General features: G+C 46.1%; 1 protein-coding gene across 2 annotated transcripts in view; it reads left to right on the top strand.

Moving 5' to 3' along the window:
- Nucleotides 1–12,851, top strand: part of LOC113422161 (sodium/glucose cotransporter 1-like) — a 30,615-nt gene extending 17,764 nt beyond the window's left edge. For both annotated transcript variants that reach the window (XM_087943035.1, XM_087943034.1), the window contains exons 8-15: nt 6–226; nt 2,490–2,625; nt 2,715–2,822; nt 3,966–4,116; nt 5,438–5,606; nt 6,378–6,593; nt 7,466–7,568; nt 12,023–12,851. In XM_087943035.1, coding sequence (XP_087799161.1) covers nt 6–226; nt 2,490–2,625; nt 2,715–2,822; nt 3,966–4,116; nt 5,438–5,606; nt 6,378–6,593; nt 7,466–7,568; nt 12,023–12,234 — 1,316 coding nt within the window. In that variant the 3' untranslated portion in view covers nt 12,235–12,851. The remainder of the gene's footprint in view (nt 1–5; nt 227–2,489; nt 2,626–2,714; nt 2,823–3,965; nt 4,117–5,437; nt 5,607–6,377; nt 6,594–7,465; nt 7,569–12,022) is intronic.
- Nucleotides 12,852–13,779: the final 928 nt, after the last annotated feature.

The following is a 13,779-nucleotide window of genomic DNA, read 5'->3' as shown; positions in this document are numbered from 1 at the left end:
CGCAGCTTTTAAAGAAGTCGGAGGATATGAGGGCCTGCTGGAGAAGTACATGACAGCCATCCCAGCCAACATCTCCTACAATAACGTGACCATCCCCGAAAAGTGCTACACTCCCCGTCCAGATGCCTTCCACCTTTTCCGGGACCCGGTGGACGGCGACCTCCCTTGGCCTGGACTCATCTTTGGCTTGAGCATTCTGGCCTTGTGGTATTGGTGCACTGACCAGGTAGGGCCATGATGCTCTTGGTGGTTATGATGTTCCCCGCACACAGGTCTTCTCGGTGGGCTCATCCTGATCCTGTGCTTGGAGGCCAAAGGAGACAATGCTTTGGTTTTAGGAACTAGGGCAGAGGTCTCCAAACTTGGCCACTTTAAGACTTGTGGACTTCAACTCCCAGAATTCTCCAGCTGGCTGGAGAATACTGGGAGTTGAAATCCACAAGTCTTAAAGTGGCTAAGTTTGGGGACCCCTGAACTAGGGCATTAAGATCTGGACTCACAGGCCCAGATCTCTGCCCTAGTTGCCCCTTCTAAAGTGGGCTACTAAAGCTGAGGGTGGCCTTGTGCTGGGCAGAGGCAGGCTGGTCTTTGGATGCCATCTAGAAGGGCATCACCGGTGCCAATGCTTAGTCTCTGGCTGGCATTGAAATGAATTCATGAAATAAATAAACAATCCAGACATTCTGAGAGTCTGCCAGGGTGTCCAACCTTGGCAACTTTAAGACTTGTGGACTTCAACTCCCAGAATTCCTGCTGGCTGAGGAATTCTGGGAGTTGAAGTCCACAAGTCTTAAAGTTGCCAAGGTTGGACACCCCTGGTCTATGCCCAAACTATGGGTTGTTTTTTTTAAGTTTTTTTATTTTTAACAACAAACATAGACAAACATAAACATAAAACAACAAATAAAACCTTCTTTCAATTATACAGTGTGTCCGTCAGTTGGTACATATTTCTTGTGCACAATATCTATAGTCTTTTCCTCTTCGATTTAAATTTACATTCATATTCCAAACGATGGTTTGATTGCATGATGTTGAGTACGTTAACTGAACTGTGGCTTATGGAACGAAGCTGATTTTCAGGATACATGGAATTGTAAACTAATGGGTACAACCAGAAGTTGAAAATCTACTCGACTAGTTTGTGGCTCAGTGTGTCATATGAATCTAGCCTGAACGTTTTAGGCAAAAAGCTGCACCCACCAGTGGCTATGCCACGGGGCTGGGGAGGTGGGCCTATAGAACCAAAAGATCTCCCTATAATTCATGGAAGCAAAGCATCCTTGCCATAAGAGTAAGGAAACAGGTGGCATTTATCCCCCACAAGAAGAGCAAGGATGTTCAAGAACAAACAGGAGAAATGTTGGAAGTGTCATCAGATACCTGGGTCATATTATCACATGTGGTGGACGTGTGCCAAAAGATACCGGACTAAAATTCATACATGGCTGGAAAAAATGACAAAACAGCATATAGACTTGAAACCAGAGATATTTTTATTGGGTATCTTACCTGAAGGATACAGTAGAGAATTGATATATTTGATTATTAATGTTTTAACAGCAGCTAGAATTGTATCTGCTCAAAATTGGAAAAATTTAAAAAAATCCGATAGAAGAGGAAGTGATTAAGAAAAGAATGGAACATGCAGAAATGAGTAAATTGACATTAGCAATTAGAGAGCAAGAAGATAAAGAATATTATAAAATTTGGGATTTATTTTATCAATGGCTAGATAAGAAAATAGAGAAGTAAAATACATTATAATATAAATATAACATATAGTAAAGATAATATAATGCAATGATACGTTATAATTGATCACAGTGAAATGATATTATGAACTAGGTTTTGTAAAAGTTGAGATTTGCTCGAAAAGGATGACAGTCTAATAATGATTTGATAATAATATAATTAATAAAATAAAATAATAATATAATATAATATAATATAATATAATATAATATAATATAATATAATATAATATAATAATATAATATAATATAATATAATATAATATAATATAATATAATATAATATAATATAATATAATATAATATAATATAATAATATGCATAGTTGTTCTATATAATATGAATTCTAATCTAAATTTAGAAGGAAAAGACTATTAATATCGTGCACAAAGATATATACCAACCAACATACTGTACAATGGAAAGATGGTTTTATTTGATGTTTTGTGTTTGTGTTTATCAATTTTTGTTGTCAAAATAAAAAAAAATTGATTAAAAAAAAGAGTAAAGAAAGGCCCACCGCATCCAAGTGATGTTGGAATCTCCAGATCCAATCCTGGTGGAAAAATCCTGGCCCAGAGCCAGAGGCCTTGTCCTGGACAGCCATTCGTATGGAATGATGCCGGGTCTGGGCAGGGGGGTGGACTAGACGACCTCCAAGGTCCCTTCCAACCCTAAGAGTCCAGGCCCTGTGTTCTGTCTCGGTGCTTGTTCATTGGCTCCTCTCTTGGGCAGGTCATTGTCCAGCGATGCCTCTCGGGGAAAAACATGTCCCATGTCAAGGCTGGCTGCATCTTGTGCGGCTACTTGAAGTTGCTGCCCATGTTCCTCATGGTGATGCCAGGCATGATCAGCCGCATTCTCTACCGAGGTGAGAGCTGGTCCACCCAGAGGGCAGAGGGAGGCCGACTTGCTCAGCTCCCTCGTGGGGCCCACACTTTCCTTTCTTTGGGTTCACAGATAGAGTGGCGTGTGTCGTTCCCTCGGTGTGCAAGAAGACTTGTGGGACAGAGGTTGGCTGTACAAACATTGCCTATCCAACGATGGTGGTGGAACTCATGCCGGATGGTGAGATGAGGCCAGGGGGTTGGCTTGTTTGTGCCTTGGACTGCAAGGCTGGTTAAGGTCCGTTGCCCAGGATGGTGTGTCCTAAAGGCTGTGCATTATGAGGGGCCTTCTGGCTGCCTTCTGCCCACAGTCGGCTATAAAAAGGGGATTTGTTCTGACTCAAGCCTTGTTCAAACTAAACAAACACAAACTGTGTATCAAAGCAAACTTTTTTAATATGGCGCTGGTAATTCTGTGCATTCCCAGCCAAGAGTCATTTAAACCTAAATGTCTGAGATAAAAGCAAGCCCTTTGAAGGTTGTGAAAGGCTGCCAAGAACAGAAGTCTAATTACTGATAAATATCATCTGACAGACGTTTCAAAAATAAACCGGAATTCGCAGGGCTTCAACAAGGGCTCAGAGTCTAAAGAACTTCTTTGCTTCCTGCAAAGAACACATCCCCGAGGGCTGGTTTTTATCCCTTATGGGAGGGATAGCCTTTCTCCCGAGTCGTCCTTGCTGCTTCAGCTGCTCTCTCCTTCGAGCAGCCCCGAGCACATGCGCACTGGGCACAGGCTCCCCGGGGTCCTCTGCTTCATTGATGTCGGACTCCGAAGGCAGCACCCCGCCCCCAGATGGTCCGGCATCACACTCAGGCCCCTTGTCCAAGTCCTCGCCGGACTCCCTGACTGGTTCCCTTTCGTCCTTGCTGTCCGATACCTCTGCCGTCCGCACCTGCTGCTGGCGAACCACAACAGGACCCGTGTGTGGATGCCAGGTTGATCCTAAAGCGATTGTGATGTGTAGTGGTTTTTTTTATTAAGCTCGGGAGGGCTGTCCTCCCGAACTCCGTTTTGGCTGGCAGAGGGTTGCATGAGGCCATCCCAGCAGGAAATGGAGATTGGGAGCCCCACCTGGTCCCCCGAGGTTCAACACAACCCTGATGTGGCCCTCAATGAAATCGAGTTTGACACCCCGGCTTCAGGGCATGATGAGGGGGCTCCTTGGTCCCACAGCCTTTTCCCAGCAGTGCGTTCAGTTGCCAGGCCAGATGGTTGAGTTCTCTCACCCATGTGGCTGGGCTGCCAGCCTGTAACCCTCAACGGGAGTCACTGACACCAAACCTTTGCCTGTTTCACACACCCCTCGCCTTATTTTTTCAGGGCTGCGAGGCCTGATGCTCTCTGTGATGCTGGCTTCACTGATGAGCTCCCTCACTTCCATCTTTAATAGTGCCAGCACCCTCTTCACCATGGACATCTACACCAAAATACGCTCCACCGCCAAGGAGAGGGAGCTCATGATCGTCGGCAGGTAAGGGCTTGGCGGCAGGAGAGGCAGCAGTGAAGACTCAGCAGAGGGGAAATTGCAAGAAAGTTCGGCTGGAGCCCAAGACCAGGGCGGCTGAACCCTTTTGGCATTTGGGAAACCTATGGGGTCACCTGCCCAAGTGCTTCCCCTTTGCTTTCGTGGGTCTCCAGCAGAGGGAGGATTCAGTTGGTTCTGACCAGTTGTGGAGAACCGGTAGCGGAAATATTGAGTAGTTGGGAGAACCGGCCAATGCCACCTGGCTCCGACTGGCTCCGCCAACCCCATCTCTTCTCTGCCTCGCATTGAGTCCCAGCTGATCAGCTGGGTCTCCTTTGGTTGCCCTGCCCAGGAGAACGGAGCTGGAAAGCAGGTTAGTGGGGTGGGGAGGGAAGCGGAATTTTGCAGTATATCCTTCCCCTGCCACGCCCACCAAGCCACGCCCACAGAACCGGTAGTAAAAATGTTTGGACCCCCCCCACTGGTCTCCAGGCTCTGGAAATAACACATTGACCAAAGTAAGTCGTCGGGGGTGGGACGAGGGGGAAATAGCCCGACTTTGGAGCCCCCGGTGCCATGTTGCCTAGCCAGGAATGGCTTTTATCTTTCCTCTGCATGCTGCTCTTCACCTGGGAATTGCAGATGGAGGGCCACTCTGCCCGCCCGCCGTTCCGCACAGCCTCTTCTCTAAAACCTACAAGAGATTTGGACCAGAGAGCCCCCTGGAGGCCACCTGGCTTAATTTAAGGCGCGTCTTACAGAATCAGCAAGAAGGATTGGCGACTTTCCTGTTTCCTCTTTACAAAGGAGCTGATAGACAGGAGGGACAACCTGCCCAGTGGCTCAGTTGTTCTGGCTGTTTATTGAGATTTAGGCTTATTTTCCCCTTTAAACAAGGGGAGGGGGTCTGGAGGGGAGATCAAAAAGTCAAATTGCCCCCCCGCCCTATTTTCTCTGTGCAATGCAGATACAAAATGGGCAGGAGTTTATTTGCACTTTCACAGTCACACTCTTTCTGCTGTTTTCTTTTTGCAATTAACTAAAGACAAAAAAAAAAAAAACAAAGAAAAGGAAACACACAATATTCATAGAAGGAAAAAGCTGAAAAAAGAAACAAAAACAGAAAAATTCAGCAAAGCACATCTTTGCAGTCACATCTTTTGCAGTCACATCTTTTTCACATCTTTGAATAAATGTAAATATAGCAGCCGCCCCTGAAACAAATGTGGATAAGTAGGGCTCGGATCCGTCTGCCAAGGTAGTTTCTTGGATTCATTGACTGAGTTGGCATCCCCCAATGCCTCTCTCGGCCTTCTCCTCCTGCCAGGCTGTTCATCCTGGGCCTGATTGGCATCAGCATTGCCTGGGTGCCCGTGATCCAGTCTGCGCAGAGCGGGCAGCTCTTTGACTACATCCAATCCATCACCAGCTACCTGGGCCCACCCATTGCCGCTGTCTTCTTCCTGGCCATCTTCTGCAAGAGAGTCAATGAGCAGGTGAGCAGCTGGCCCTTGGCTGGGGTGGGGGGTGGGGGGGTCAACCCCTTGCCAACCCCTGCTGGGTGGGGCCCCTTTCTTTCTCTGCCTCTCCCGCTGGAGGGAGCCAAAAGGAAGCTGTTGGCTTCAGGGCTGGAGGGTCTTCTAGCCCACAGAAGCTCTGCGTACCACTCCCTTCACAAAAGGAGGGGTGTTTGTGCCCAGGACACGGAAGGGGTGTGGTTTCCGTGGCACAAGAGGAGGAACAAGTGGCAGCAGCAGCCAGGGAAAGAGGTGACTAATCCATCTCACAGGCTGCCACCTTTCCGTTGGCTGATGGAGGCGTTCGTCTTAAGTTTGATTTAAGAACTTTGCTTACCTGTCACGAGGCTTCTTATCTGAGTAACGCCTGTGTTGGGTCAGTGTAGTTATTTCGGCTGCCGCCAGATTTATTAGGCTGGAGAGATGCAATCAACTGGCCGGATGATCCATTTCTTAACCGAGCGCGCCTGAGCAATCGGTCCCCGGGAGGCTCCTAGCCCTGGTGCCAAGCCAGACACCCTGGCAGGACGGAGCACCGGAGGGTGTTTTTTTTTTCCTCTCCTACTCGAACAGGGGGGGGTTGGACTTAGTTGACCTCCAAGGACCATTTCAAGTTCAACCCTTCTATAGCTATCTATCACAATATGTACAATTGTGAGCCCAAAGAATCACGCTGCAGTTGTGAGGAACAGGACAAGAGGACGTGCGGAGGAAAAAGTTCCCCTAATTGCATTGTATTGTCTTTTGCAGGGTGCCTTCTGGGGCCTGATAGTGGGACTGGTAATTGGGCTGTGTCGAATGTTTGCAGAATTTGCCTATGGAACCGGCAGCTGCGCTCTGCCCAGTGAATGTCCAGCGATCATCTGTAAAGTGCACTACCTCTATTTTGCTATCATCCTTTTCGCTGTCTCTGTCACCATCATTCTGATCGTCTCACTCCTGACCAAGCCAATCGATGATGTCCACGTAAGCAATGCCCTCCTCTTCCTGACCCCCCCCCGCCCACCTCACTTTTCTCTTCCCTGCCCTCGCTGAGATTTTGGTCAAGAAATATCTGTGTGGGTAACCACATACAGGGGCTGGCCAAGCCTCCGTCCAACCAGGCCTCTCGTGAATGCCCACCATGCAGCATAAAAGGACGGGCCATTTCCCCTTCACATCCACCTCGGGGGGCTCTCAGTTCTGAGGCAGCCACACCTCCAGTTCAGCAGAAGTGAAAGCCAGCTGGGTGGGAGGAAACCCCTTTGAAGCCATGTTAGAGAGGGTGCTTCCTGAGGGTGCATCTCCCCAGTTCTGTCTGGTGGGGAAGTTCCACCCTGTTACAGTTTGCAGCATAAATTCAAGTCCAGGAAACACACAGATGACTGACTCAGCAGGATTCGTTAACTTCCTTTTATATAAAATAAGTAAATGTCCAATACCATTAGTTTCTTCCAATGTGGAAAGGTTACAAGCAAACACAAACACAAGCAGCGTCTCAGAGCAGATACCAGTTTCAGCAAGCAAGCAAGTTAGTTTTAGTTTCACTTCTTAGCAAAGCACACAGAGCCAAACCACACCCAGCCTGTCAGCTCCCATTGGCCATGCTTACTCGCTTGCTGACTTTGTTAACCATGTCTCTGCCAGTTCATGAATGTACTCTGACAAACACTGCATGAGCAGCTATATAACTGCCTTGTATTTTTCTGCTAGAGGTATTGGGTACAGACTGAGTAGGAGTAGTGGAGTTACCAGGGCACTTCTGGTCGTCTCTTTTGATCCAAGTCTGGGGCCTCATCTTGACCTCATTCAAGGTCATTTCAGCTGCTTCATTGTTGTGATTTTTGTTTCCTGAACAGCTTTATCGTCTTTGCTGGACTTTGCGCAACAGTAAAGAGCAACGTGTCGATCTGGACGCAGGGGAGATGGTGCAAGGAGTGGAGGACTATGAGGAAGAGCCAGGTGAGATTCCTTTTCCCATGAAACATAATTTCAATCTAGGAGAGACCTGACTGGATCTCTCCTAACCTATCTGACCTAGATATCAGAAGGAAGAATGTTGGCCACGATGCTGGCAGGCATCCTAGCTCATTGGAGAGCAATATCTTTTCGGAAAATCAAATTTAGATTGGAATGCTAAATAAAATAAAATAAAATGCCAGGAGGAATTTTGATGGCCCTCAAGAAGACTGAATAGTTCAAATATGCATTTATCTCCATATTAGTTAAGGATTTTGCAGCAGATATTCAGAGTGTGCCTGAAACTGCTATTTTTGCATCTTAAAATCCCACTCTCAAACTTGAAAATGAATCTAGTCATTTTAAAAAACTACAAAATGGAGAAAAACCCGGTTTGTTGTGGAATCCAGATTTTGCAGGGGAGTTATGGAGAGTTTGAGTGGATGGCATTAAAATGCCTTGTTGCCCCTCAGCCTGTTGTGAATAAAGTAGCAGCAGCAAATGAGGAGGGGGCTTCTTTGAATTCAGGGGGAAAAGATGGGATAGAAATCTTATAAATAATATTATAGTATTATATTATTATATGGTAATAACGATACATTTTTTAACCAGTTTTGTGTACTGGTTAAAGCACTAGGCTAAATGTCAGGGTTCCAAGTAAAAGATCCATTACAAGCAAAAACTCCGAGGCAGGTAAATTCCTCAAAGAAAAGCCTTGTTGGAAATATCATATTGGCACATATCTGGTGAAAACCAACTCTGAGGGGCCCTTAGTTTTCACCTAATTAAAAGTAAACGTTTTTTCCTCAACCCTAAACAATCAGTCACATGGCCCAATCAAGGCAGCATCTGCTGATCTGGTGACATCACTCCTCCTTCCTCCGACCAGGTGTGAGGGTGTCCTTGGTTCCCAAGACCTTGGTTCCCTGTTTTGACTACTATCTCTAATCCCCTCTCCCTATCCCTCAGCTCAGTGTGGCAGCACTGAAGCTCCAAGATGGCTCCAGCCAGATCAGCTTCAGGGTTGACACTAGAAAGGGGGAGATTCTGAGTTCTAGTTCTGCCATGAGTGCAAAACCAGCGAGTGACCTTGGGCCAGTCACTTTCTGTCAGCCCTAGGAAGGAGGCAATGACAAACCACTTGAAATTTTGCTAAGAAAACTGTGTGGACTTGTCCAGGTGTTTGCTAAGAGTCAAAATCGATTTTAAGGGACAAATCGCACAGATAGTTACTTTTAAAATACAATAATGTAATATAATAGTAATCAATGTTGAAGTTCTGTAATTGGAGCTATTAAGAGATGAATTCTCAGCATCTTCAGGTAGTTGCCAGAAGCTCTCTTTGGAGGAAATGAGGTCAGATGGAAAACCATATTTTGTATATCTAGGTCTTTCCACTTTCATTTCCACTGGAAATAAAAATCAATTGCACTCATATAGAAAGAGCATCCTGGGATTATTAATGATCATTATGAGAAAGACTTTGAAATATCACAATGATATGATGGTTGCAAGTAAGGGAAATGCAAACTTGAGTTGTGTCCATCATCTTCAAATCATGGCTATAACTGTCCCTTGTTCTCTGACTTGGTCCTCTGACTTATCTCAAGTATTGTGCACTGTTCCGGTCACTAAAGATGAAGATGTGCTGGTGAAGGGATCAAAGAAGGGCAGAGATCAGGGGATTAGAAAGTCAGTGATATGAAGAGACCAAAGAAGATCAGCAGATTTAGTCTGGAGAAGATAGTAGCCCTTTCCAAATGCCAAAAAGAGGCCTCTCAGAAGAGTTCGTGCAAGAATGATCTTAAGTTAAAGGAAAAGAGATTCTCGTGGAATGATAGAAAGACATTTCCTAACAGTAAGCTCAGCAGTGGGATGAAGGGCATACAGTAGAAGCATTAAGGACCCTACGCTGCGTATGGTTTTCCAATCAACTGAATCTGTCCAATAGTGGACCATCCATCTCATCTTGTTCCATCTGATCAAAGAGAGGCTATGTCGGCATCATCAGATGAAGCCTTACTGAAGTCTAGGCGCTTCACATCCACCCTGGTCCACAAATCTAGCCCCTCTGTAAAAAAAGAAAAGAAAAGCTCTAAGATTTGCCTGGCCTGACTTAGCTTTAATAAACCCTTCAAGGCCTCCTGTTCCTACCTAAGTGCATGCAAACTGGCTGCTCGAGATCTTTTCTAGAGTTTCCCCAGATATTCCAGTCAAGCTGCTTGATTTGCTGTTTTCTGCCTCCACTTTTTTTTAAAGCTGGGAGCCTGAATTCTTCTCCAGTCTCCTGGCGGTTCCTCTGTACTTTGGCTGGACCTGCCTGCTCCCTCCCCGCTTCCCTGGGCCATGGTTTCCTGTGGCCACAAGAGATGCAAAATTAAGTAGTTCCAGCTTCTCCCCATTGCTTGTCATCATTTCCCCATCTTTTCTTAGCAATGGTAAAAAAGAAAAGAAAAAGAAAATACCCTTACTCTGATATTTTGTAAAATGCCCCGCTTTCCATTCTTCAAATGTGTCCTTTTTGTTTCTTGTTGATAGAGAGCCATTTGTGACCCTTGGCGGCTTCATCAGGACCGTCCCATTTTTAACCTTTTTTTTCTTTAGTATGATTTGCATTGGGGCCTTAATAATCTCCTTTCTGAGAATCTCCCAACCCCCCCGATTCCTTTCAAAGCCTTCCGACTTTTTCCCTTCGGTAGTTGAAGTCAGATCTCCTGAAATGTAGAATAGTAACCGGAGAACATTTGGTTCTGCTTCCCTGTAGGGTGAATTCCAGGAAGACAATGGTCATCATTCCCTCTTGTCATTCTCTCCTTGCCACTCAAGCATTTCTTCCTTGTTAGTAAGCATGAAGCCCAGCATGGCTGGTTCTCTACTCCAGTCTTTGGATGATGAAGTCCTGTACAAGACCAGAACCCATGGAACGGGGTGTCAAGCTCAAGGCCCACAGGCTGGATCTGGCCCACGGGGTGCTTAGATCTGGCCCATGAGACCACCCTGGAAACAGCGAAGGACCGGCCTGCAGTGCCTCTGTCAGTGAAAATGGGCTCCAAATCTCCGTTTTCGGCTGGGATGACCTCCTGCAACCCTCCGCCAGCAAAAACGGAGCTCCAGAGGATTGCAGGAGGCGGTCCTAGCCCAAAATGGAGATTTGGAGCCCGTTTTTGCTGGCAGAGCACTTGGGCCGCCACAGGTGCCCCTGACACGAGTGACATCAAGCTGGCCACGTCCACCCTGGCCACGCCCCTCCCCCCAAGGTAAAACATAACCCTCAATGAAATTGAGTTTAACACCCCAGCTACAGAATCTGCCACTTGCTGCTTTGGTTGATTCCTAGTTGATGCTCAAGTGGTTGAACCCCCTCTTGGCACCATGATGGGTTTCCTGGACATTCAAGGGTCCCATCTGCAAAGATTTCAGTCACACCTCCTGCTTGGTTGGTGGTCTGAAAAGCATGCCCACACCTGGGTCCTTTTTTTGTTTTGTTTTTGCTTGTTTCCTTGATTTTCACTCAGATGCTTTCAGCCAGATTTTCACACTTGATGTCCTGAATCTCTTTGCTTGTGTTGAAATTCTTTGCATATGATATGACACCTTTCCCCCCACTCCCCTTCTTGGGCTTTTTTCTTGTCAACAAATTATACCTTTCTAATTTTATATTCCAATCATGTGATCCATTCCACCAACTTTTAGAGATACCAATGAAATGACCTTTCCTCCCCGCGCTAAGACTTCACGTTCTCCCCTTTTGTTCTCCATTCTCAAAGCACTGATGTACAAGAAGCATCTGACTCTCAGCACTGGCCTTCTTAGCTTTGCCTCCTGCATCTTCTGGTGTATTTTGGGTGCCCCTTTCTTTTACCACTTCCTCTCTTGACCTAGGATGTCTACCTTTGGACAGAAACTTTGACTGCCTTCTGATTTCCCTCCCACTCCAGATTTAATTTAAAGTCTGCCACATGACTTGAGTTTAGTAAGATGTCTTCCAGACATGTCCTGGCCAGTCTTTGTGAGGTTCAACCCATCTCTTGCTTGCAGAAGCCCTACCTATAGATGGCACAGATTGTGGTCCAGGAATACAAACTTTTCTCAAGTTCCCCATCCCTGAGCCAACAGTTTCACTCCACAATCCCTCCATTCCATCTTCAGGCCATGTCCTTCAATTGGAGGCATGGATGAAAATCCCACCAAACTCTTTTGCCTTCTTTTGCCTAACTCCTCGTGGTCCTTTGAGATTCTTTCCAGTCTCTTTTTGGCAGTGTTATTTGTTTCAATATGAAACAGAATGAATAATGGTCAGTTGATTTGAAAAAAGGGACCCTTTCAACTCTATAGTACATTAGGGCATATAAGCAACATATATGAGAATAGGGTGGTGGCACCTTAGGAGGATGTTTTGGGCATGAAAGGGTCAGTTTGGCTGCTACATCTAACAATTGGCCGTGTTGTCCTTGCAGCCCAAGAGAAAGAGACCAACTGTTGCAAGAAAGCCTACAACTGGTTCTGCGGCTTGGAACAGACGGGCCCCAAGCTGAGCAAGGAAGAGGAGGAGGCCCTGCAGCATAAGTTGACAGACACAACAGAGGTGCCATTGTGGAGGCGCGTGGTCAACATCAACGCCATCATCTTGCTGTCGGTGGCTGTTTTCTGCCATGGATTTTTTGCATAGGTCAAGCATTTTATTTGAGAATGAAGTTCTTGATTGCTGAATTGCACTGTGCCATCATAATCTGTAAATTGCACCTCATCAGACTTGAAACTCATTTGCCAGGAGAATCACTGAACTCCTCCCGTTAACTGAACACATGACCGACTGTGAATGCCGTTGATCGGGAGGGGCCGGGTGGGGTCTGCAGACTCTCCTCCAAGGGGACAATCCTCCAATGTTTTTAATCCCTGTTTTTGAATTGTGTTACCAAAGTGTGTGAGCCCGTGTGTTAGAAATTCAGCTTTCCAGTTCTTTTTCCCTTCTTGTTTTTTTAAGTGTATGATTTGCACAGGAAAAGTGTGTAAGTTCAGCTGCCCTCAGTAGGCTGACTTGAATATTGTTTTGGAGGCATTCTAATCTTTCCCCTCTTTAATTTAAAACTCGTGCACAACTGTTTCTACCTGTATTAACTTTGGAACTGGAACTAATTGAAATGAATTAGTTCAGTTAAAATCAGCTTGAAGTGGTTGGAAGGTGGTTTGAAACACTTTCCCTGGGACCAGGCGTACTGATGTTATTATCATCCTTTGTAATCTGGATTTACCGTGTCACTGTAAAAATATATATATTTTTAAAAATGACTGTGTCTTGTTGAAAAACACAAAATGAAGCAGAACTCCTGCCTTGCCCCCTGACACTCAGATATATCTATTGCAAGGCCGCAGACCGGGTCATCCCCATCTCTTTCTACCAGGGTCCATTTCAGTAACTGGGGGAAAGCAGGGAGGGTGATGCAACAGGGGGATAATTGTCAGGACCTGGTTGACGCTAAAGTTGCCTTGGAGAAAACAACTTTAGACTTAGGAGCCAGCCGGGTGCCGGGGTGCGTCTGAGATCAAGAACCTTCTCAACTGCAGCCTGACTTCAACCTTCCGGGACTCTTGGGAAGAGTTGGACTCACAAGCAGGCGCTGTAAGGCTCCAACTGAGTGGCTGCTTTTTGCAGGACCATGGAGAGCTCCCACCATCTATGACTAGCGGTGGAGTCCAGAGCTCCTTGCATGTACCAATAGGCGAGAATATTTGGAGCTCAGGGTTGAAGTGAAGGGTCTTTGGTGCTCTCCCAGCTTGGTAGCTTTCTTGCAGACATTTCATGACCCAGCTAGGTAACATCATCAGTGCTGAATTGGGTAATGAAGCATCTTTAAGACCACCACCAAGCTCAAAAGACTTCACAGCTCCATTCACCAGTCAGTTCAACCTGGCTGCAGAGTCGGCCAGAAGCCTCCAGTGGCCCATAAACAGAAGCAACTCCTGGAGTGAGATACAGCCATCATGGCAAGCAGCCACCGGTAGCTTTTCCGTGTCTTGGTTCCACTTTCCAAAGCTATTCATTTAATTTGGGGTTAATGGGCTCCACGGGTTCACGACATGCGCTCTAAGACATAGACATAAGACATAAGACATAAGAATTTATTTGTCATTACACTCGCAAGCGGGTGCAACGAAATGAGGTGCTCTTCCACAAAGTAAAAACTGGACAAACACCACTAAAAGAAAAAAATTA

Source organism: Notechis scutatus, chromosome 13 (genome assembly GCF_049901735.1).
Source record: "Notechis scutatus isolate UNSWTSFEM ecotype Mainland chromosome 13, rNotScu1.2, whole genome shotgun sequence".
Lineage (NCBI taxonomy): Eukaryota > Metazoa > Chordata > Lepidosauria > Squamata > Elapidae > Notechis > Notechis scutatus.
This window is presented reverse-complemented; position numbering and strand designations above follow the sequence as displayed.